This window comes from Protomyctophum parallelum (genome assembly GCF_964188405.1).
Source record: "Protomyctophum parallelum genome assembly, chromosome: 3".
Taxonomy (NCBI): domain Eukaryota; kingdom Metazoa; phylum Chordata; class Actinopteri; order Myctophiformes; family Myctophidae; genus Protomyctophum; species Protomyctophum parallelum.
In genome coordinates this window covers 38,334,556-38,360,826 of record NC_139698.1, presented here as the reverse complement: position 1 = coordinate 38,360,826, position 26,271 = coordinate 38,334,556, and the positions used below count along the sequence as shown (strand labels likewise).

General features: G+C 43.7%; 2 protein-coding genes across 4 annotated transcripts in view; one reads left to right on the top strand and one right to left on the bottom strand.

Annotated features, from left to right (window-relative positions):
- The window catches only part of col14a1a (collagen, type XIV, alpha 1a), a 594,115-nt gene that overhangs the window by 414,171 nt on the left and 153,673 nt on the right, over positions 1 to 26,271 (top strand). The window lies entirely within an intron of this gene.
- Positions 1 to 26,271, bottom strand: part of LOC310856297 (F-actin-uncapping protein LRRC16A-like) — a 91,134-nt gene that overhangs the window by 42,498 nt on the left and 22,365 nt on the right. For all 3 annotated transcript variants that reach the window (XM_083761629.1, XM_083761630.1, XM_083761631.1), the window contains exons 3-14: positions 21,717 to 21,767; positions 13,876 to 13,935; positions 12,289 to 12,410; positions 10,641 to 10,738; positions 10,300 to 10,370; positions 9,686 to 9,759; positions 8,713 to 8,788; positions 4,179 to 4,267; positions 3,983 to 4,077; positions 2,830 to 2,916; positions 904 to 1,007; positions 3 to 80 (exon numbers count right to left, since the gene is read on the bottom strand). In XM_083761629.1, coding sequence (XP_083617755.1) covers positions 3 to 80; positions 904 to 1,007; positions 2,830 to 2,916; positions 3,983 to 4,077; positions 4,179 to 4,267; positions 8,713 to 8,788; positions 9,686 to 9,759; positions 10,300 to 10,370; positions 10,641 to 10,738; positions 12,289 to 12,410; positions 13,876 to 13,935; positions 21,717 to 21,767 — 1,005 coding nt within the window. The remainder of the gene's footprint in view (positions 1 to 2; positions 81 to 903; positions 1,008 to 2,829; positions 2,917 to 3,982; positions 4,078 to 4,178; positions 4,268 to 8,712; positions 8,789 to 9,685; positions 9,760 to 10,299; positions 10,371 to 10,640; positions 10,739 to 12,288; positions 12,411 to 13,875; positions 13,936 to 21,716; positions 21,768 to 26,271) is intronic.

Below are 26,271 nucleotides of genomic sequence, written 5' to 3'. Positions count from 1 at the left end.
ACCTGGTCCAATGAACAGTCAGTGTTGGAGAGGTCAAGAGTTACCAGGCTGTTGGGCTGACCCAGGAAGTGATAGAAATGCTAAAAGCACAATAGAAAATAGAAAAAAGATCACACAGTGTGGGCCTCTCTTTAAAGATAATTAACACTGTAATTCCTAAATACCGGTAAATACATTATTGAGTGGTTTATTACTCTGGTCCCGAAAATTCCACCAAAATGTGATTTCAGGCCCAGGCCGTAGCGTAACGGTCTGGGCACCGGACTGGTGATCCAGTCGCGGTGTGCCGCGGGTTCGACTCCCGAGCCCGACACGGCCTTTACCGCATGTCATCCCCCCATCTCTCTCCCGTTTCCTGTCAGCCTACTATCTGTCCCTTAAAAAATCAATAAAAGGCGTAAGCCGCAAAAAAAAATAATCTTAAAATGTGATTTCAACACATGCTTCTATGTTTACTTGCACGTTAGCCAGTGTTTTGTTGTTTGAAGATCAGGTAGAGAGAGCAATAGAGAGCAATAGATTTTAGTACCACATGGGTCTGGCACTCAATTCCTAAGAGTCCATTTCTGAACCTCTTGACATCCACACAAACATGAATATACTGTAGTTTCCAAATATTGTACATTCTCACTTTTTCACAGTGTTACTCAGGCCATTTCATTCTGTGACAGACCATAATAACCTCTGTGTCAGCCTGTGTCATGAGTTGCTGTCTAACTACAAATAGGAGCTAATGTGTCAGGTAGACTTTTCTTTTCACAACTTTTACAGGAAAATAGAAAAGTCTTTCATCTGATATTTTGATGTTTTTTGGGAGATAGAGCCAGGCAATTTGCATGGTTTGATGGTGAAGTAAGTGTGATTCAAGCCATTGTGTGTGTGTGTGTGTGTGTGTGTGTGTACCTGCATATCGTCTCCTCGGAGGACATTCCCTGAGAGGTCCAGATGGGCCAGGCTGCTGGGGATAGATGGGTTGGCACTCAGTGACTGGCAAAGGCTGTTCACCCCTATAACATATGGCACACACACACACACACACACACACACACACACACACACACACACACACACACACACACACACACACACACACACACACACACACACACACACACACACACACACACACACACACACACACACAGGAAAGTCAAGTTAATACTCCAAGTATACTCCAATAATTAAACATACAGAGGCACACATCCATTATCTGTAGAAGGAAAGTCTCCCTTTCTTTCCCTATGTTTTCACAGTGTTCAGAAGGAAATAACAGAGGAAATTAAGGAAAGGGATGACAGGAAAGTATATTTGAGATTGGAAAGAAAGTGAATGCTGAGAAATGAGATCACGTCGTTGTGCAGAGGCATGTTTGTGTATTGAGTCATGTGTTTGAATTGTATCACATTTTAAATTGCCGTTTAAAAAAGAAAATGTTTTGGATTCGTTTAGTTTTCCGTTTTTGTTTTGCAAAAATATTAATTCTGTTACTGGATTTATTAGACTTTAATTACATGTTGATTCAATTTCGTTCTGTTCTCTTCCCAGCATTCCATCACTGTTGTTTTGTGTGCCAGTACTCTGAGAGGGAGCCTACAGAACGTTATACTGTAGACTGTGCTAATTATATCGAGGACAACGAGTATACATGCATGTGTTCACATTATGTGTATATTTGTCCATCTGTGCGTGTGTGTGTGTGTGTTGTCAGACCTAATTAAGTCAGTACTTGGGGCATCCACAGTTCAAGTCCACACTGACAAACAACAGTCATTACATTTTTCAGAGGGTTGCAGGGATCGACTGTGTGGTGCTGCATCCTGCCCAAAGGCAGACAGACAGTGACCTCTCACCTTTTGGTAAGCCTTGATTCAGACTTTATAATACTGATAAGACAGGTTTTAGTACTAGACAACAGTACTGTAAGTTGACTGGAAAAGGGGAAGGATAGTGTGAGAGTAAAAAGATAACATGAAGAAAGGAGACAGTACTGTAAAACATACTGCCATAATGTGCCATCAGCAACCACTTCATGTAAAAGTGCAATGCAAATGTAAAATACACAGTAAACATCAATTATTTGTAAGAGCTCAAGTGTAAGCCTGACTGACTGAACCAACACTATGGGGCATAGCCATAGGCTCTGATATATCTTTATTGATTGCCTGAGAGGGCGATGTTTAGAGTGCTAAAGACATTAGCTGGCTCTTTGACAGGAGCAATGTTAGATGACATTATGAGGTTTTTTAAACCATCCATTTACTTACTGTTTTGTTCATATCCACTTGATGTACATTGGGACACCATGAAACCCCAGCAATTTGTATTTGTTTAAATAATTAGAAGAAGTCAATAATTTGTAGCCTTTTTTTCCTCCCCAGTTTAGTCATTATGGTTATGCTAATTGATTCCTATCTGCACATTTCAGTGTTGCCCTAGCCGTTATATCCTACTGGCTCACCTGGCAGTGAGGATCCCCAGGAGGGATCCCCTCTGTTCTATCGCTCCCGTTCAACATTAACCGCTGACAGGTGCCGTCCCCGAGCTCATAGAATGATGTGCAGCGAGCCAGCGAACAAGATCACCCTCCCCATCGGTTTCCCTTCCCCCGAACACCCCAATACACTCGGAATGCAATGCAGTGGATTCAAACCCCTAAACTCAGCACCCACCCCAGACATTTAGCTGCAATAATACGAAATCTGAAAACCTGTAGGACAAATGGCTAAATCGTTAACATCCATCATTGATTGCCAATGCAATACCTACCATAGTGTAGCAATAATCTTATAACAATGATTGTATAAAAATGCTAAAATAAGTCATAGATACCTTTGGGCGACAGTGAGGTTTTGGAGAAGTTTAAATGCTTGAGGCCTGTACGATGTTTGGCAAACTGAGCACCCAAGGAGGAAATGCCTGCAAAAGGAATGAAATATGAGTTTGATTTTGTATTCAGGTCTCTTACAGTCAAATGCAGTTTACACTTGATGAGGGATGCTCTTGAGGAGGATCCACTAAAGCCTTTTTCAATACACTTTAGTGAGCCTACTGTATCTGGGCTTAGAATGTGCATCGCCTCATTGATCTTTATAGGAGATCTCGCGACTAAAGACCATTCCCGACCGTCCCGACAAGTTCATCATGGAGATGCTGACGAACCACAGCTTCACCTTAAAGACCAGTGACAGACAATGCACAGGCTCAGGATGCTGAGGAATGGCATTCCGCAGGGCTCTGTCCTCGCACCGATGTTGTTCAACATATACATCCACGACCTACCGGAGACAACATCCCGGAAATATGGAACTGGATGTTTGTAAAAAACAAGTGTCTGGATTTCTAGCAATCCCTGCGGTACATTGGTGTATGTCTGGATAGGACACTCTCCTTCAAACAACACCTTGAAGAAGTGACTACCAAAGTCTCATAAGGGTATCACTAAGCCGATGTGTCGCATGTACTAGCTGGGGTGCATTCATCAAGGTGCTTCAAATCTCCACACACACTTCTCCGGAGCTGAATACTGTGCCCCAGCATATTGCAGAAGCCCACATGCCAGGAAGGTCGATGTTGCCTTCGGACCCTAACTGGCTGCCTAAAGCCCACCTCCGTGTTCCACCTGCCAGTAGTAGAGGGAATTGCCCCGGCCGGGCCTCCGACTTGAGGCTGCTACCCTCACCTAGCAAGGAAAGCCTGGAGACATGACTGACATATCCTACACAACACCACCATAACAGTGCTGCCTCTAAATAGACTCAAGTCCTGCCGCCCATAGAAGAAGGTGACACAAGAGCTGCTCAGGTCCACCCCTGAGGACCTGTCTACAGAGGCATGGCTGGCGGCAGCCTGGAAGCATGAGTGGGATATCTGATGATGACACACGAAAGAAGAAGGGTGTATAGTGGAGCATTGGATAGTATACAAACACTGTTTGCATATATGATTGCATGAAATAAAGCAAAGTAGAACATAAATGATTTACCTCTGTCCTCCAGTGGGTTGTTAGCAAGGTTGATGGTGGTGAGTCCTGAGCTAGAATTATGGGTCAGGGCAGCAGCTAGCTTCTGAGCAAAGTCACTGTAAAAAGTGAGGAAGCAAGGGAGAGATGAAAAAGATTAAACGTTTACTGTATAACAATAACCCTAATGTTTATTTCCCCAGTAAGATCAAAACCTCACATTTTGAGTCCGGCATTGTCCAGAACCAACTCTTCCAGTCGACTGGATCGAGACACCACCCGTAGGATCTGCTCACACACATCTGCAGACTACACACACGCAAACACACACATTTTGGAATGTAGTTTTTGAATTTATGATTTACTATGGAGTGACAGGAGGGGACAGACTGGAGGCAGTGGTGCGTGACAGATGTTATGAGTCGGGACGCTTTATGCTGCCAGGAAATTTCCAGCGTGAGCTCTTGACACAAAATTCAAGTGTTATGTTGCAACAAAGCAATATGATTCACATTAAATAACGGCAAAGCTTCCCTTTAAGAAGCAACATTCCTGGGAAGAAAAAAAAAAAGAGTAAAAAAATAAATAATAATAATACCGGTAAAATAAATACAATTTGGGAAGATGGAGCTTATCTATAATTGCGTGACATGATAATGTCATGTCAAAAATCATGTACTATGCACTCAAATCAACAGCTACCACCATTCGTTCCCTATCTAGCTCTTCACTGACCCACTTAATGTGGCTGACTTTCAGTGAGTGCACACACACACACACACACACACACACACACCAATAAATGTGTTATGTTCTGTGTCCGTTTCATACCACAACAATTTCTCATCACAGCATTTTGCTCAGTAAGCTTGTTCTGTTATTCCAAGTAATTGACATTCCTGCCATACATAGAGGACTTTTCCTTTCTGCCAGTAGCCTCAGAGTAGCCAAACACTGGTGACATTGTTATCTGCAGTGAGAGAGAGAGAGCAGGGGAGGAGAGGGGAGAACGAAAAAGTAAGGGGGGAGGGAGAGAGAGAGAGAGAGAGAGAGAGAGAGAGAGAGAGAGAGAGAGAGAGAGAGAGCGAGAGAGACCAAAGAGAAGAACAGGAAAAGAGAAAGGATGGAATTAAAGAGGTGGAAGTAGGAGAATGAAAATGAAGAAACGCCATGAGGAACAGGGGGACAGAGACCGACAGACAGAGACAGAGAGACAGATAGAACTGTAGAGATAAACAGAGGCTAGAAGGGAGGGAGCGACAATGAAGGCTGTTGTTTCCATGTTGTTACTGGGAAACAGAAACTATGAAGTGGTGGGAGAAAAAGCAGAGGTGGAAAAAAGCAGATAGTGAAGCAAGAAATGGGGAGAAATGAAGTGGATACTGGGTCACGGCATTCCAGAAGTGGGTGAGGAGAGATAAAGTGTGAGGGAGAGGAAGGGAAATATAAAGAGAGAGAGAGAGAGAGAGAGAGAGAGAGAGAGAGAGAGAGAGAGAGAGAGAGAGAGAGAGCACAAAGCAGCTTGTATATTCCACAAGAGTCATAATAACATTGAGGACAGCACAGTGACATGATGTGTTTTGTCACTCATTTTACACCAGCTTCGCCTCACAATGCTACTGTGACACACACACACACACACACACACACACACACACACACACACACACACACACACACACACACAATATTGAGTAATGCAATTGCTGTGATAGGAGAAGGATATCAAATGGAACACAACCACCCTAAAGACTAATCATTGTGTATATTCCTGCACTATACCTGCATCGAGTGATCTTGGTAAATTGATCTATTGAAGATTCTGACTTTAAAAATGTACATCATTCTTGTTTTGATTGTATTGCTGTATTGTTGTATTGTTCTTTCTGCTTTGGGAATGTAAACGTATGTTTGACAATACAGTTTGACTGACCTGCCCTAGTTGCTTATTTTGGACTTTTCTAATGGACCTGGTTGCTTGTTTCTCTCTCACAAAACCGGACAACCCTGGTGGGACGGATGCAGCTGCTGATACCATTTGTTTTGTTTAGTTAGCGTAGCACTCACAACACCACAGTAGCCTACCTCCGCTCATGAATATGACGACAATCGCTGCTTTTATGATGCAGATTAATGTTCCCTGACACCTACAACAAGTGAAGCGACACAACATTCCTGTCAGTTCCGGTCAGTTAAATTCAGTAGAAACAAACAGCAAATACATTCATTAGTTTTGTCGGTAGACTGCGACCCAGGGACCTTACACGGGTGTGTTGTTCGCAGGCCGGCACTGGTTCTAACCTCTCATTAGCGAACTTCTTGTCAATCTCTCCATGCCATCTTCAGGCGCACATGCAACAACTAATTCAGTCTCCCTCTCTCTCTGTTCCTTTTGATTCCTTTGTTTCACTGTGTTGCCCACTCTCACCATTCCCTTCATCTTTACCCGTTTATATTTCCCCTTCTTTCCCCACCAATGACTCTGGGGGTTTAGGCTTCAAGTATGACCCAAACCACATTGTACTCCCATTTAACAACACGTCTCAAAGACCAGTCCATTTATCACCACATTACAATGAAAAAATGTTGGATGTGGACATTTCCTTGAAAGCACCAAACGGACACACACACACACACACACACACACACACACACACACACACACACACACACACACACACACACACACAGTGGTGGTAACTATAGCAACCTAGCCCCAAAACAAAGCATGGTTGTACACTACAGGACATTAGCATAAATCCAGACACACACATGCACAAGCCTTGGGCTCAATTTCTTATTAAAACGAATCCCGGATAAGGCACATTGGATGGACACATGGTTGTTTATAAAATTTAGGACACCAGAAATATAAATGGCATACGGCTAGCTGTGATGGAGATGTGTGATAATTGTTGGGACGTCGGGAGCTGTGCATGGTAATTGGTGAGACTGCGGGCAGTGTTGGGACACAGAGTTAGTAATAGGGAGCTCTGGGGAGCGAAAGCTTGAGTAATTGAGCCTTATTGTTTAGTTAGGATTAAGAGGCTTATCACATAGGAACATTGGTCTGATCCAGGACAGACAGACAGAGGGGGGGAATTTGAGACTTGAGAGGGAGGGTTGCAGGCAGACATGCTGAAATGCCATTAATACAGATGCAGATGGAGTTTGCTAAGGTGACAGGTTCTCCCAAACTGGATGAATATGTGGGCGAGGGATAGAGATGGAGGGTGGTGCTAGATGTGTGAACTGTGAACTGACCAGTTAGATAGAGATGGAGGGTGGTGCTAGGTGTGTGATGTAGGATGTGAACTGACCAGAGGGTGGTGCTAGATGTGTGATGTAGGCTGTGAACTGATCAGAGGGTGGTGCTAGATGTGTGATGTAGGATGTGAACTGACCAGAGGGTGGTGCTAGGTGTGTGATGTAGGATGTGAACTGACCAGAGGGTGGTGCTAGGTGTGTGATGTAGGATGTGAACTGACCAGGAGGGTGGTGCTAGGTGTGTGATATAGGATGTGAACTGACCAGAGGGTGGTGCTATGTGTGTGATGTAGGATGTGAACTGACCAGAGGGTGGTGCTAGGTGTGTGATGTAGGATGTGAACTGACCAGAGGGTGGTGCTAGGTGTGTGATGTAGGATGTGAACTGACCAGAGGGTGGTGCTAGGTGTGTGATGTAGGCTGTGAACTGACCAGAGGGTGGTGCTAGGTGTGTGATGTAGGATGTGAACTGACCAGAGGGTGGTGCTAGGTGTGTGATGTAGGATGTGAACTGACCAGAGGGTGGTGCTAGGTGTGTGATGTAGGATGTGAACTGACCAGAGGGTGGTGCTAGGTGTGTGATGTAGGATGTGAACTGACCAGAGGGTGGTGCTAGGTGTGTGATGTAGGCTGTGAACTGACCAGAGGGTGGTGCTAGGTGTGTGATGTAGGATGTGAACTGACCAGAGGGTGGTGCTAGGTGTGTGATGTAGGCTGTGAACTGACCAGAGGGTGGTGCTAGGTGTGTGATGTAGGATGTGAACTGACCAGAGGGTGGTGCTAGGTGTGTGATGTAGGATGTGAACTGACCAGAGGGTGGTGCTAGGTGTGTGATGTAGGCTGTGAACTGACCAGAGGGTGGTGCTAGGTGTGTGATGTAGGATGTGAACTGACCAGAGGGTGGTGCTAGGTGTGTGATGTAGGCTGTGAACTGACCAGGAGGGTGGTGCTAGGTGTGTGATGTAGGCTGTGAACTGGCCAGGAGGGTGGTGCTAGGTGTGTGATGTAGGATGTGAACTGACCAGAGGGTGGTGCTAGGTGTGTGATGTAGGATGTGAACTGACCAGAGGGTGGTGCTAGGTGTGTGATGTAGGCTGTGAACTGGCCAGGAGGGTGGTGCTAGGTGTGTGATGTAGGATGTGAACTGACCAGAGGGTGGTGCTAGGTGTGTGATGTAGGCTGTGAACTGACCAGAGGGTGGTGCTAGGTGTGTGATGTAGGATGTGAACTGACCAGAGGGTGGTGCTAGGTGTGTGATGTAGGCTGTGAACTGACCAGGAGGGTGGTGCTAGGTGTGTGATGTAGGCTGTGAACTGACCAGAGGGTGGTGCTAGGTGTGTGATGTAGGATGTGAACTGACCAGGAGGGTGGTGCTAGGTGTGTGATGTAGGCTGTGAACTGACCAGAGGGTGGTGCTAGGTGTGTGATGTAGGATGTGAACTGACCAGAGGGTGGTGCTAGGTGTGTGATGTAGGCTGTGAACTGACCAGTTTGTAGTCTTTGGTGGAGAGCTTGTTGAACCACTGGTTAAACTCCAGGACTGCTATTATGGCCACTAGATCTCTGAGGATGCACGGATGAGGAGAGAATATTTCATAGTCATCAATATCTTTATATGTAAACTTTAGGTAACTTATTATGTTGTAGGTATTGTATTATTAACGAGGAATACTTCTTAACACAATCCATGCTAGCTCTCTAGGGGAGAAAAGTGGCGCCAATGCCAGAAAAATGTGTGGAAAACCAAAGAAGAAGGGCCCCCTGACTAACCAGGACGTGTATCCCCCATACAGCTGCTGTTGTTGTTGCGCATCACCCGGTGGTAGCATTAGCTTAGCTTGTTTTCATAAACATCTGAGATTGTCTCATTTTGAGCAGAAAAAGTAACAACAAATAAGCGAGTGAGCGCCCTCATGCACGTCGGATCCGTATGTAGGCTGTCTAACTTTTATTTATTTATTACTGGATTAAATTAAAGAAAGACGAGTTCCCTCGTTCTGGCAGAGGTGGGTTGTGGAACGAAAAACGAGGTCCCGCGTTTGTGGCAAAGATTGCGTTCATCTTAAGACTCTCGTATTGTGCTCTGGTGCTCATTCATGTGTGACAGCATGCGTGTGTAAACTTAAACGTGGTGGTTGTGGCGTTGGAATTACTTGATTCATCAGTTGAAAGTAGCACATCGTCTTTTTATGAGACCTCGGTTGTCTAACCCTTTGGCTCGAGGGAGTCCTGCTGTCTCGGACTCTAAAAACTTTGCTCTGGGCCAACAAGCCATACTATTGATAACACATTATACGGTTCAAGGTTCAAGGATGTACCTTGGTTAACCTCTTTCTCAGTTCCACTTGGAGATTGAATGTTTCTGTAGATCCCAGACAGACTATTTACTTCTTTATATCTGTGTTTCCACATGCAGTATATCCACCTGACCTGTCATACGACTATAAGCTTAACACCCACCTGTTCTCCAGATGGCTAAAGTCCTGTAGGTTTAGTTCTCTGGAATCTTGCGTCAGATAGATGGTGTCCACATCCTGGAAAAGAGCATTCATATATAGACCGTTAAAAAAAAACTAGAAAAACCTAGAATTATGCTATTTCAGTATCCTTCACTTTTCCGTTAATCCCCATTTTAAATGTAGTTCTTATGCCAAGTGATTCCTCACCAAACACATTTATGTGCGCTCTATGCTGCTGTTGTATACTACTATCGGCTCATCAGCCCCGCCCCCCCGCCGGAGAATACGTGGGGAATACGTGTAATGATGGAAGGAGGTAGCTTGACAGATCTTCGTCAGGTCAGTATAAATATAATACGTGTAATGACAAATAGCACCCTCCCGGCCCAGCTTTCCTCCCTGTATAGGTGTTCAACAAAGCCAGATGCACTACGGTGGATTCAAACCCACAGACTCTGCGGTGGTGGGCACTGGCCAGCTACTTTAGCATACCACTACGCCACCCGAGCGTCCTTCACTGTCATGTTCAAGGAATAGCAATGGAACCATGAACTATTCATATACACAACACAATTATACATTATACTTTATCTAAATTAAATGAATGGTACTGACCCACTGCACCTCTTCTCTGGGAGGCAAGCCCAACCAGTCACATACACACCTGTACATCTGAGAAAACCCACCTAGACACAAGGGGGGAGGGCAGGCGAGGGGAAGAGGGGAGAGACAAAGAAAATAAAGAGATGTACGGTGTTAAAGACACACACACACACACACACACACACACACACACACACACACACACACACACACACACACACACACACACACACACACACACACACACACACACACACACACACACACACACACACACACACACACACACACACACACACACACACACACACACACACACACACACACACACACACACAAATATACAAACATACCACAGGGTCCTGGTTCAGCAGGTTTGTTATTCTCCCATTGTGTTTGTAGAGAGGTCAGTCTGTCAGGGGGTTCCATACACAGCTTCTTCATCACTTTACTAAGACAAAAACCAAATTAATACTATTTAATTTATCCAATTAACCCCCATTTAAAATACATCTTTGAAAATGTGTAAATATAATGAAAAGACCAAAATAACGATGCCAAAGCTAGTGTGATTAATCCCTTTCCCGATAACGTCTGACTTCTCAATACGCTTTGATGCAAACAAGAGACAGAGGCACAATCAGTGTTTGTTGAGGTTTTTATGACTATGTTTCAGTGAATATTTATTTCTCCATTTCAGACCTGTGCTTCCCGTTCTCACAGAAATTACTGTTTCACATTTTCTGATCGATAGTTTCACTTTCACATCTATAGATGTGAGTTTAACATTGTTTAACGTTGTTTAATGCAATCAGATAGGACTTTTCTGTTTGGATGTATATGGGCTGTCGAGGCCAGAAGGTATTTTTTTGCCACTCGTAGTTCCTGCATAACTTCCTGGTTTGATGATGATTTCACGCACATACCCTCTATTGTTTAAGATGGAAAGCACTGTGTGTAGATCTACAAAGGTAACATCTTCGCTTGCATCATCCTCTGCTCGATTTCAGAGGCGACCACGTTATAAGAGTGCCTTCCTTTCACTCGCCTCTAAGCAATCGCAGCTTTCTTGCGCTGCAAAGTAGAGGAATGGATCCAATGGGACCTTCATTCCCATAATACTCTTGTTTTCTGTCCACAGGTCAGGTGGACGTATTGTAAGCGAATCAAACGATTTCCATTCCATCCCGATTGCCTTCCAATGTTTGCAGCAGTGCTCCGCAGTGCCTCAAATCATAAACAGTGTGCGATATTCTTGAAATTTTGTACGCACATTCCCACTAGGCCGAAAATGAAGAGCCACTTAAAAATGCTCAAATCCGCCTCATGGTGGCGTTATAACAGGCCAATTCATGTTTTACCTATAATTGCACCCTTCATAAAACCTTATATTCACAGTCATTAGAGGCCAAGGAAAAAACATTTCCTTGCAGTTTCACATCTGGCCTTTATAGCGCCATCACAAGGCTTATGTAAAACACATATTCATTTTATTACTAAATTTTTATCCAAATTTCACACAAATCGCAATCATAGATTTGTTATATTCTATTGTAGTTGGCTAAGATTGACATCTAAAGATTGTGGCAGGTGTGGCCCTCAAATAATTTATGCAGTGTGCAATTGCTGTAAAATGTTTCATTTACACTAAATTGAAAAACAATTAATCCCACCATTTTACTATTGCCCTATCATAACACCACCAGGAGCCACATTTTTGCAAAAAAAACAACAAAACAAACAAACAAACAAAAAAACTTCCCTGACCTGGTGGAGACCTGTTGCTTCAACTATGAGGAACCACAACCAAGGTTTCTCTAGTAACAATGACAATCTTGAATATTATATCGGCGCGCGCACACACACACACACACACACACACACACACACACACACACACACACACACACACACACACACACACACACACACACACACACACACACACACACACACACACACACACACACACACACACACACACACACACAGTGAACGTACCTAGGTGGGAGTCCAGGACATATCCTGAGCAGATAGTTTCCTATGTGAGTGACCACTTCATTCACCTCCTCTGTGGTGAGAAGCCTCAGAGAGAATGAGCCACGCTCATACTCTATGGACAGCTAGAAGAGACAAGAGATATTCTCAGTGGCTCGCCACACATGAAAACAGCGATTCTCAACTTGTGGTCTGCAACGTTATTGCAAACTTTGCCCCAAACATAAAGCTTGTAAAGATAATAGAACGTTAATATTTAAAACAAAATGTAGAAAGAAATGTCATTGTATTGTTTTCTTAAATTAAAAGTAAAAAACCTTAAAAATAAATCACACCCGTGTGAAGTAAGGAACGCCCAGGGTGCCGGCCCGGTTCCGGCGAGCCACCCCGTGTCCGAAACGGTCGAGAAATGACAGAGTTACCGTGTGGGGGTCCCCGGGGGAGGGGGTCCCTCTACTGTACTGTACTGTACTGTACTGTACTGTAACACCTGAAATCATCATATATACAGTATATGATATGTATGAGTATGTGTGTGTTAGGCTGCACAACAGTGACACTTGGTTTTGAAAACCAACCAAATGCTATTTTCGTGCTCGGACACAGCGAGGCAGCCAGAGACATACAAAGCTCCTAATGGCTCGTACACACTGCACGATATTTGCTCCGATTATGCTATCGGGACCATTTGTGGCGCTCGCCGACAAAACTCCCGATCTGACGCAAGATCGGGCTTTGATCGCAGAGGTTTTGCTCGCTGTGTGTGAAAGGTGTCTGTCTGTCTGTCGACTGTACCGATAGATTATTTTCTTTTTTTTCCATAATTTTTATCCCACGATTTTGCAAACCATTTTTTTCCACCCAGTGTCAATTATCTAATGTAATCCTGGGCGTTGCATCTTCCTCTGCCAACCTGGGGGGACGGACGGACGGACGGACGGACGGACGGACGGACGGACGCCTATTTTAAAATCTGTTTATGAGACAGATTCTTAAAGGTCCACACTAGAGCTCTGGAATATGTATCATTCCTTGAATAAAAACCTCCTGTGTGGGCCCGGACAGTTAGCTCAACCGTCTGGGCACCTAGGCTGCCAAGCCAGCCGGACGGCGTGCCGCGAGTTCAACTATCGAGCCTGACGGCCTTTGCCGCGTGTCACTCCCCATCTCTCTCTCTCTCTCAAAAACAAACAGTGTATGCATGGCTGCATACACTGTTATGCCTACATGTTTTTACAATAACATATTCATGGTTAAGAACCTAGCCAAGAGAGTGATAAACAACTTGATGAGAAAGATGAAAGATGAGAAAGTGTTAACATGAAGAATCTAAATAAAAGATACAGTAGATTTTTTTATATAACACATTAAGAACTTAAAAACCATACCAACATTGTAGTTATAGATTTTTTTTGATTATCGTTTTCTGTGTTTACTGTGCATGCTTCTGCAAGCCAACAGCCAACTATGAATAATCCTTATGAAGCACATACAATTTCAGGTTTTGTGTGTTGGCGTTCAACATTTAAATAAATTAGATTTATTAGTTATTTTCAAATGTAATCCAGGATATCATATATAATTCTGTACCTGTGTGGGCTTGTTACACGTGACCGCCTGGATCTCCAAATAGTTAAACGAGTGCTCCACCTAAGAAAAACAGAAGAGAACAATCAGATTCCTGGCACACTAAGTACTGAATAGTGCACTTTTTCCCAAAGAGTGGGTCGGGAGACGTCGTTTGCTTGTAGATCAGATATTTTCAGTAATTTGGGTCCCGGGGTCAAAGTTGAACGAAAGTTGGTCTATAATGGTACATATAGGTCAACAATACGAATGACGCTAGTTTTGTAGATTGGTTTATTTTTCATGCGTGGCTCCCAGTGACCCTGGAAACTACTTGATATTCCCCCAAACAGGAGCAGCACTCCCAGCACGGGACTCGGCCAGTCAATTAGTACCTTTGCAACCGCGATATCCAAACGTGTGCGTGCGTGCGCTAAAAGTTCTGTGGGTCAAAACGTAATCTCACCATGGATGGACCTAAATACACTGTAAAAGCGTGATACATTGATTAAATATATCAATCTTGTTTTTTATATTTTTAACCTATTCTAAATGATCTCTAAATATCCTGCACTAACCCTGTGGGCCAAACCAAAATGGCAATGGTGTGGGCACCTCTGCCCTAGAAGATTGAATGTGTGTCTGAGGGAACAGAGAATAAAAATAGGCCTGTTCTATAATTAACAGGTTTGAAATCCAGTCGTTTATCATTCCTCAACATCTGTGTGCAGAGCACATGAATGCTGACTCATACACTGACAATAACATGTGTGCAGAGCACATGCTGACTCATACACTGAAAACATTAACATCTGTGTGAAGAGCACATGAATGCTAAAGCCTGGTTTATACTTTGTTGCGCGTCACTGTCGCATGTTGAAAATAGTCGATCTACAAAGTGAGCTTGTAGATCCGCTATCTTTGGACTGTCTGCAGTAGGTGTATGTACAGTATGAACTAGAAAAAGTGCCCTTCTGGGCACAGGTCTCCACCAGGAGGATAGGAGTGTGTGTTATCTTTGGCAAAATGTTGAGGATGCATGTGTACCGATTTGTGTGATATTTGGATAAAATCTGAAGGAGTAATAATTATGAGAAAATGTGTTTTACATATGTCGGCCTCCTGGTGGCGCTATAAAGAGCAAAAAATTCCAGGCAAAGGTTTTCCTTGCCCTCTAGGGAGTGTGCATACAAAGTGCACACTCCCGTGCAGTTAGAGGTAAAAACACTAATTGGCCAGTTATAGCGCCACCATGAGGCTGAGTTGAAAATGTTCCAGTGGCATTTCTTCCTCTGCCTAGTGGGAATGTGCGTGCACAATTTCACGGAAAGCACATGATGTGTTCATGATTTGCGGCATTTTGTTTGAAACCGTGCACTCCTGCGAACTTTGGTAGCCAATCTTACCCAATCAGGATGGAGTCTGAAAAATCTGAAAGACCAGTTTCATTGAATGGCTCTAGAGAGACTGTGTACCAATTTGCGTGATATTTGGACAAAATCTGTAGGTGTACTGTCAGCTATAAGAGGCCAATGTGAAAACCTTGGGGCAGAGGTTCAGCTGTGGCATTCAGGGAGTGTGTGTGCAGTGTATGGCTGCGATCAAGCCAACGGTGCCGGAGATTAGCTGTCCACAGACGGACGGACACACGGACAGACACACGGACGGACGGACACACACACGGACGGACAGACAGAGTGCAAAACATACTCCGTCACCAGGCCGAACTGGTGGAGACAATTAAGCATGGCTCATACACTGAAGACAATATTTACACACCGTCTGACCTAAAACAAGACAAATACTTTTCAGCGTCAATCCCAATACTCCATTAACAGTCAATCAACGTATCAATTTTCGATTGATTCATCTGATCATAATTCAGCATTTGCTGTGATGTATTTGAAGAAGAATATTTTTTTTTACTTTTTAAATTATGAAAATGGTATTCATTGCTGACAAAATAATTACAGTGACATATAATCTTGCTTCTTACATTTAAGCAGTTCAAATGTGTTTCATAAAAGAGACAGACATCCAGTAATGCACCTTTCAGAACAAAGACAACAAAGGAAAGTGGTCGTCTGCCATTCCTTTCCTAAAAAGGAGAGGAAAAAGAGGAACTCATGCACCTGCATACAAATGCATGCTACACGCAGTCACACACACACATGCACAGTGCCTGAGGCTAGGCCAGAGAGCGAGACCAGACTATTCCAGGTGGGCACTGCTCCTGAGGGTTGGCACAGAGAGGAGCAAAACAGGAGGCTGGCTGTGTGTGTGTGTGTGTGTGTGAGTGTGAGTGTGAGTGTGAGTGTGAGTGTGAGTGTGAGTGTGAGTGTGAGTGTGAGTGTGAGTGTGAGTGTGAGTGTGAGTGTGAGTGTGTGAGTGTGAGTGTGTGTGTGTGTGTGTGTGTGTGTGTGTGTGTGTGTGTGTGTGTGTGTGTGTGGGGGGGGGGGGGTGTAATACAGAGAGTTACTGCACGATTCAAGGAAATGTGTGTGTGTGTGTGTGTGTGTGTGTGTGTGTGTGTGTGTGTGTGTGTGTGTGTGTGTGTGTGTGTGTGTGTGTGTGTCCAAACTTCCTTTTCAATCATACAATCATTTCACAAAATGGGTTGATGAGCAAAGTGGAAACGAGTCTGATTCATAATTAGCTGGCATTTAGAAATGGAAACTGATATAATAATATAAAATATATATTTAGGCCGATATATATCGACCATTGCAGAAGGGATAGTCACTGGAACATTCTGGACAGTTCATGCCTTTTATTCAGGTGCTAGTAGAAGAAATGACCTGAAAAGCACCTGAATAAAGGCTTTAACTGTCCCAGCTGCTCCATATCCCCCTGCTGCTGAGACACACAGACTAGCCGCATTAGGCTGAGGCTCACTGGTTGACTCTCAGTCCCTTTGTTATAACAAAGGGACCGACCAGACCTTTTTTGACGACATCACATCAGTATCTACTATTATGCAGTGTCCCGAATTTAAAACCCTTTTGAACCTGGCACACTTCACATTGGGCACGCGCGCACACACACACACACACACACACACACACCCCCCCCCCCCCCCCCCCCCCCACCTGGTCTGTGACGCGCAAAAGGCCAACAGCACGCGCGCCAAGGCCCGCCCCGCTCGTTCCTGATTGGAGGAAGGCCACCTCTATCATGATTGGATGAAGGCTTTCTCACCCACCACCAAAGCCGAAACTATGGTTTTCGGTTCAATGGGGGTAGGGAGGACCTAATTATATGGTCAGAACAATCTACAGTAGGGAGGATTATCACAAAAAAAGAAAAAAAAGTTCTGAATGAAGTGAAATCACTGAATATACCTTTAATAACAACAAAACACAAGTGAAAAATCAAGTGTTTGATTGTGAGCCAATGGTATTCGAGCATGCTGAGCGATGCACCAGTTCTAGCCAATGGCAAGAAAGCGTGCTGTGAGGTATGCAGAGATAACAAATGCCTGACTAATTGCATTGTTCATTCATTCATTCATTATCCATCTGTCACTTAACCCTCCTATTCTCCTCATCCTTCCTTATTCTTTCATATTCTATTGGTGGACAAGGTAACAGTAATCCTCTTTTACATTCATTTTTTATGCTTTATATCAGTGGTTCCCAAACTATTTCATGTCAAGAACCCCCAAAGTGATACTCATTAGCCTATTTGAAAATACATGCCAAGGACCCCCATAAGAGAAGATTTTTAGCAATGATTTTCAACCATTTTCATTTCAAGGAAGGGCCCCCAGTTTGACCTGAATTAGGCTACGGACCCCCATTTAACGGCATTTCTATCTCTGGGACCCCCAATTTATATTGTAAAATCAAAGTTAATTTACCGTAACTCTGAGAGTGTACAAATGAAACCAAATGGACACGTTAAGTGTACAAATGGTCCCATTTGTACACTCTCTGAGTTACAGACATTGGATCCATTTGGTTCCTATAACTATCATTTAGCTGGGGACCCCCTGGAACTCCCTCAAGGACCCCTAGGGCTCCCCGGATCCCACTTTGGGAACCACTGCTTTATATCATAGTCATAGTAGCTGGGTGCGGACTCGTAAAAAATCACCACAATTTGGCTTTTGGTGACTAGTTTTTTAATTTTGGCGTAGTGTAGTTACCAAGTGCATAATTGTTATGATTTCTTACATATTAAATCCCAGTTTATAGGCATTTTAGCTCATTTTAGCCACCGTGGACTCCATCTTGAAAACGATGCCTTTCTGGTTGTTCGTTTTCCTAAGATTTTAGTATGTTATTTAGCACACCCTGACCCAATAGTAACAGAACTCTTTTATCAATAATTTTGGTTTTCAACTATAACTATAAGTGTCTAATATTTTAGTCTGTGTAAACAGACCACTAGGGGGCGCTCCCAATACGTTTGCACAGCTTTTTGAAATCATTATGCCCATACCTAACACCACGCCAAAATTCAAAAACCAAAAGCCGAATCTTTCCAAGTGCAACCCCAGCTATAGACTGTAGGTCAGTGTTGAGATACAGGAATCCAGGGGTAAAAACGAGAGGAAACATGCAAGACAAGACAAGGGCCAGACTCAAACCTGCAGGGTCCTTGTGCTCACTAGGAGCATATGGTCTGTGCACAAATTGGCTGAGCCACCAGGCATGTAATCCTGACCATAAAAAGGACCATTCCAAGTTGAAGAAAGATGCAATCTCTATTCTAGTATTGAATAAACTTTCAGCAAACTGGAAGCTGAACTGGTCTGTTCACTGTTACTCTCACAGATTTTAAGGCATGGCATATCATATGACTGATCAGTAGACTGTAGCCAGAGGCAACACAAACAGTCATCTACTGTATGTGATCTGTTGCCTTCTAGGTTACTAGTGTTTTCCATGACCGAATTAACGCTGTTAATATTTTATCACATTAATCACCCATTGTTTTACCCTTTGAAGCATCTGTAGATCCGTATGACTTCCTGATCTGAACCAAGGTAAAAAAAGAAGGAAATAAGGCCACCAATGTCTTTTTCGCTATGATGCAATTCCAGACGGCAGATTTGTCAGAATGGGGTGTCGAACTCACACTAGAAGTTTGGTGAAATACCGATTATATGACGGTCACTCTCAATCGTTCATAAATAGTGTTTATTCATGAGCTGGTCCAGCTGGCTCCATTCACTGCTATGTCTTTCATCGAACTTCAGGTGTGAGGTTTGCAACCCATGATGAGCGCCATGACGCATACCCAGCATCTTTTCCTTCAGAAAGAGCTTCCTTGTTCTGAAAACTTCCTCTGCGCATCTAAACCAAACACAGCAATTCGGGGGCAGAATGTTAAGGTCATTCTCTGTTTGAGATTCGCTTATACGGCCATATCAACCAATCACAGCGACTTTAGGATGTGTAAATACGCTATTTCTGCCCCTCGCCAGGTCTGTCACCACTCCCCAGCCAGAGCGAACGGCAAAGCTAATTTCCCGGCCACAAGCATTTGGAAGTTGGCTTGTACTTTTCCATACTACCGGTGTCTCCTTTAGCTGGGAGGGAATTCCCTGCAAGCCCATTGACCCGACCAGGTCGTGTGTGTGTGTGTGTGTGTGTGTGTGTGTGTGTGTGTGTGTGTGTGTGTGTGTGTGTGTGTGTGTGTGTGTGTGTGTGTGTGTGAGTGTGTGTGTGTGTGAGAGAGAGAGAGAGATTTTCACAAACGGGGGGCTGCAATGTGAGTGGGACAAAGGAGAGAGAGTAACACAGCCTGACTCTCTCTCTCTCTCACTCTCTCTCTTTAATTAAAAGATTAATTAATTATACAGGCTAGAGGTGTAGCTTTAATGTAAAATATTGGACTGAAGTGAAATTGGTTGAACTATGACTGACGGCCAAGCTACACCAGGCTTTTCTTGCGCGTTTACTCTAAACGCGCGGACCGTGCGTGCGTAAGCCAAATGCCCTGGCCAGTGGCTACATCGATCTGTCAGACCTTCCGGGAGGATATATACTAGATACGCGCGCATGGGGGCATACGCTGGTAATTTTTTTAGAAACAATCCTATTTTTAGAGCACGCGTAGGATGGCCCGCGGTATCCGTGCGTCTGGTGTAGCTGGTATCATTGACATATATTGGTCCTATCCAAACGCACTGTACGGGCGCAATAAACGCGCGCATTAATCGCATAGGCACATGCGCAAGATTGCCTGGTGTAGCTTGGCCGTCAGTGACTGATAATGATTAATACCTAAATGACCTACTGTATGGTACAGTGACCTTTGATCTACAGTATAGGCTATCAGGATAAAAAGAGAGGTGGAGGGAAGGATAAAGAGGTTACAGGGAGAGAATGAGAGAAAGAAAAGGAAGATGAAGGGAAGAAGAGAAAAGATTAAGATGTGAAGTAATCTGGAGGAAGAAGCGAAGGTGAGGATTGAGAGTATATAAAAGCAAAACAAGTGGTTAACAGAGTTCTGGGAAAAGGTGATCTGTGGAAATTATCTGGATTAGCAGTTGCATACAGAAGAGATGGTATAGAGTCGACAGAAGCTGCAAGGACACAGGCCCTTAAAGAAAGCCCTTTAGGCCTATATACGTTTTCAGTGTCTACATGTTCTGTCGTTATGTGTGTTGTAGTTAGTATAGCCAGGCTTAATTCCTCCACCACTGCCAGTGTTTTTCAGTGAAGACCCTTATTTTCTTTCTTCAGCTGAAAGGGCTTCATAAGGCAGAGAGAAATTACTTGATTTAGGCTCAAACCTTTAGAAAAACGTTTGAGGGACATAAACAGTATGATATTATAAATATGAAATCTCTTTTTAAAATGCATGGTTTCTTTAACCAGAAACGCAAATAAACAGCTTACATTTTGAGAAAGTGAAAAACAGGCATTGTGGTTGTGTGCATATGGTAATGGTCAATGCCAATGTGCAAGTTGAGATCAATTGCTCAAGCCACTGAGGAGAAGCATGCGGAACAGAGCGTGACTGACAGAGGTGTTGACTCTCTCCCCAGCTATCTCCCGTTTGTGTGTGTGTGTGTGTGTGTGTGTGTGTGTGTGTGTGTGTGTGTGTGTGTGTGTGTGAGATCCACGTAACTCGAAAACCGTTCGCCCCACCACCTTCGACAATTTGACACACATGCTTCACACCGCCACAGGGAGTGCAGTGCCTGGTGTCGAGTGCGTCGGATCACCTGTTGTCCAGAACCAGCACAAAAGACTCACAATGATGTTCTGACTCCATATTTGGGCATGCCTGACTGACAAAGAACTCCATATATGGGCATAAATGCGACACAGACTAAGATTTAAAGTTAGACGAGTTACCTCGTTCTGGCAAAGGCAGGTTGTGGAGAGAAAAACTTTTCCACGAACGTGGCAAAGATTGTTTTGGGTGGTGAACTAGTAGAGCAAATGGTAGCATGGGTACTGATGTGGAAATAGTGCAAGTGCACATCTGTGCATGCATGTTAAATGCATGTTATGTGCAAATATACATACACATGCACACACACACACGGTGCACACTGAGGGGGGAAGCAGTCGGTTCTACGCTAGTCCGGGCAGCGCACCCCCCCGCTCCCCCATCTCTAATTCCATTACAATATAGCAATATCTATTTCTCTGTTGTTTTTTTATTTTCTTCAAAGATAGATAGAAATGTAATGCGTAGCTAATATTAGAGGCTATATCCCGCCAATGTTACAGCACAATAGGCAACAACATGCACAAATGCGCTCTGTGCATTAATTACAAAATTAATTACGCAGGTTTCAGGTAACATGAAGTAGGCCCTCACAAACGGAAAGGTTTGACACCTGCCCAGTGTTTGAATGAGCAATGCTTTTAGTGGTCTTATGGTACGGTCAGTGGTCTTACCTTGGCAGGAATGCGCGCCGTCAAGACATAGGCTCGATGGGATGCTAGTGCCTGAGGGGAAGAGCGAGAGAGAGGCTGGGTTAATGACAATGTACTGTAGTTGTAATTACGATACATGTTCGACGCCTCCTCATATACATGTATGTTATATGTAACAGTATGTTACATAACAGTATGTACCGGTAAGTATGTTAGAAACTAAAGTCGAGGAAAAGACAGAAAAGAGAAACAACAGCATAAAAAACGTAAAAAATCCATGACAGATTCTGCGAAGGAAACTATTACCAGAAAACTAAAAATCACACCCGTGTGAAGTGAGGGGCGCTCTTATCAACGTACATCATTATCATCACATAACATGTCGATTTGCTATGACACATATGATGTAAATTCTCCATTCATTGTCAAACAGACTTTAACTAAAATACTGATTTGGTCGTCTACATATGTCGTAAATTCTCCACTCATTGTCAATGGCATTTAATGTTTGCGTTAGGACAAATATCTACAGCTGAATTTCGCCTCTCAAAAAAGTATGAAACCTCTGATGTGTAGCATAGTCAGTAACACAGAGGTTGGTTTTGTCTGAACAACAGAACCAACTGTCTAAATGAGATCATTATGGGTCAGTGTGGTGATGTTTCTCGTTTGTGTCCTGCTGCCTTCTGAGTAGATGTGACTCCAACTGCCACTGTTTATTAAATCAAACCCTTATATCCACTTGGACTGGAATACTTTCTAGTGTTTGATAGCACAAGACTAGCTTGCATGACTAATGACTGAATAAGATAAACTGGACAGATACATCAGGGATTCCTGTTCATGTCAAGATAACTGAATAGTTGGCTGGTTAAAATGAAGATAGCTGCCATAGAAATAATCTGCACAACACATGACATCACATCACGGAAAGTTGTATGTATGAAACAGCCTCTCATTCAGGCATGTCTTCACATTAAACAATGCTCACATTCATGACAACCTTCTCGGAATTCTGTATTAGGTGTACCAAAGAAGATGACCAAAATAGAACAGGAAATGCCCTGTACCGTCTCCAGTGCCAAGTCTGTCCCTCTATTCATGCACCAATTCTTTACGGACGGAGATGCTGCTGAGGTGTAGCGGCGTGAGCTGTGATTGGTGTACTTTTGAGGGGACAGACAGACAGATCTTTGTGCGCGGCATAAAAATGTCTACCTGTGAGATCGTCGTTTTCCACATATGAAGTTGGGAGAGCAGTTGACTTTGTTGACTTTAATTAAGTGAAATGATAGTGATTGTACAGGGCCTGTTCTTTACACTCACATGAGAGAGCACCATGGTCTGCTGGCAAGTAAATACCACATATAATATTGTAAAGAGTGACCTTAAAAGCAGGAAGAGTGACGTGTATATGCAGTAGGGCCTACTTATGAAAAGGTCACCCAGGGAAGTTGCATGTCTATTTCAAAATCATGGGTTCAAAGCCAGCTCATGACCTTTGCTGCAAGTCACCCCCACTCTTCCTCCAAGGTCTTTAACTCACTGCCTGAAAACTACCAGATTAGACACTTAAACACTCCCACTTGGACACTTTCCAGCCAGGCTCATTCATTCCAATGTAAATATCGTGGATTTTACACATTAAATACTGGTTCATTTTTGGAACCAGACCGTCAAAATCTCTTCCAAATCCGTCAACAAGGCCTGCCATATGCACTGGAAAAATGCGTGTGACATTTCTTTTTTAAAACAATGTTTTATCATATAGGAAAACTATTGGTGGAGAGGTTTGTCTAACCCATTTATGCTTAGCTGTGATTGGACCATAGCAGTTTGGGGAGGGGCTTAGCTATAGGTCAATTGTGACAGCGTCAGTTTTAATCGTGGGGGGGGGGGGGGGGGGGGGGGGTTCAGGGTTCTTGAAGACTCATACACTGACTTGGCGGTGCCCAGATTTGAACCCATGACCTTGTGGTCCAAAGACGAGAGCTCAACAGACTGTGACAGATGTGTTCCCCATGAGTCAAGGAACATGTGGAGACAAGATAAGTAGGGTCACAGTGACCTACTTTTTGTTTGTGACCTCCTTCCCTAGACTAGTAACTATAGACCAAGTTACACCAAGTTAGACTTTATGGTAGAGGAGATATGCTCTGGACAAGATTTCAGACAGATGGCCAGATGGTTGGCTTTCAAACCGTGAAGATAGAGAGAGAACAGGAGAGACAGAAACACATCACACTATAATACTATACTGCAAATTCCTGAGTGTTACTTTAACCCTGAGAGTGCAAGAATGGACACACAAGGGTAAAAGATTGTGTCAGTTTACCCTGGAACCACAGGGCTTGTACACCCCGTCAGCGGATCAAAAGACTGGTGAGTTCAAGAAAAGAGCGCATAAATAAATAGACAATAACGGCACACAAAATCAATATATAGTCATAAATGGATATGAATATATAAATGTGGGGTATGAATAATATTTATTTGATTTTGCCATGTAGAAGCAAGGGAAGAGAAAACGAGAAGAATGTGTGTGTGATGTTTGGCAAAATGTTTAGGAGTAATATAAATATAAACATGTTTTTTTGTTTGTGAGCCAGATCACTCATAGCCTGAGGAAAAAAAATTGGATGAGCAGGACATGTGCAACATTTTGTACAAAATGCCACTCCTGAAAGCTTTGGATGGCAATCTTAGCCAATCAGTGTAGAATCTGAGAAATCGTCTTGATCACATGACTACAGAGATCATGTGTACCGATTTGGATGAAATCTGTGTGACTAATATAAACAATGTGTTTTGCAGGAATCTGCCTCATGGTGGAGCTATAACCAGCAGATGTGGAGGGATGCAGGGAAAATGTTTTTCCATGGCCTCTAGGGAGTGCGCGTACATAAGTTGTATACATCGATGCAGTTATAGGTAAAAACAGGAATTGCCCTGTTATAGCGCCACCGTAATGCAGACTGTGTGATTTGTGGCATTTTGTTAAAAATGGACCAATCATGTGAGCTTTGGAAGCCAATCAGGGTGGAAGATGGGAAATGGGGCAGATCCGTGTTGGACCGTGTTGATCACATGACTATGGAGATAGTGTATACCGAATTGAGTGATGTATGGATAGAATGTGTACGCGTAATCTACAGAAATGTGTTCTGCCAAAATCGGCCTCATGGTGGCGCTATAACAGGCCGTTGTGGAATATTTGGGGCATCCAGGGAGTGTGTGTGCAAAGTTTGGCATGGATCGGGCCAACGGTGCCAGAGATTAGCTGGTAATGGACGGATAGACGGACGGACAGACGGACGGATGGACGGACACACACGGACGGAGTGCAAAACATACTCTCTCCCCATGCCTTCGGCCTGGTGGAGATAATGAAAACTGTGTGAATGACAGGAATAAAAATGACAAAGAAAAGGATGAGTCCATGAAAACAATATCAATATGAACAAGAGAAAAGGAAAAGGAAAAAAGAAAGAAGGAAACAGCGGGTTGAGAGACAGGGGAGGGAAGAGGATGATACAATGCCCCGTCTCTGTGCAGACAGCAGGCTGTGTGTGGGGTTGTGATGCGATGGAGACAGACAGGCCAGCTTCTGTGTCCACAGATAACCTCTCTTAAAGTGCACCAGTCACTACCACCACGTCTCTCCCTCTGCAGTTTATACATGCACACATGTACTGTGCATGTGTGTATGGTGGTGATAACAAGACCACTCATTTCCTAATACAGCCTAACCATCCACTTCTTCATATGATCCATCATTTCCAGTAATATCTTTAATTAACATTCACTGCCTCATGGGACTCAATGGTGTTTTTCTTATTCGTCATGCCAGTAGACGGAAAAAAACAGCACACTGACTGACTTAAAAAAGTAAAGTCTCCACCCAACGCCACTGCATGTAGCACATGCAAACAGAGTGTGACCATCACTGGTCCGTCACATAACTAAATGGAAACAGCACCACTCATGCACCACAACCAAAGACATGATTTGTATTGTGCAGAAAATTGCTATGAGTATAAATCAGGTGTAACTTGTCACTCTTTCACCTATTCTCTTTTCATATTCGCTTCACTCCCCCATCAGCTCCCACCCCCATTCTTATTTATTTTCCACATCCTCAACCTTATTTCTTATCCCCCTTTCTTTCCATACATTTCCACACTTAACACCATCATCCCTCTCACCATCATCCCTCTCTTTTTGACTGCTCTGTGACAGTGCATTTTGACCCTGTGGTGGATTTAAAGCCTCAAGCTAGCCTATCAGCCAATCATCTTACTGTGACTTCAACCCTCTCAACCAATCAGAGACTCAAACTGTACATCCAGATGGCAGGAGCACTAGAGCATGCCTGCAACGCTGCAGACAGCATCTGCTACTACTACACACAGTACACGCACGTGTACACAGAACAAGTATGCGGTTGGGCAAATAACAGTCATGATCTCTAATGCACCATTTGCTTCCTTGGCCCACATACAGAACCAGGACGGCCAGAAAAACTATGAAATAAAATTATCAGCCAGCCAATACTGATCACAGTATGTATGGCTGT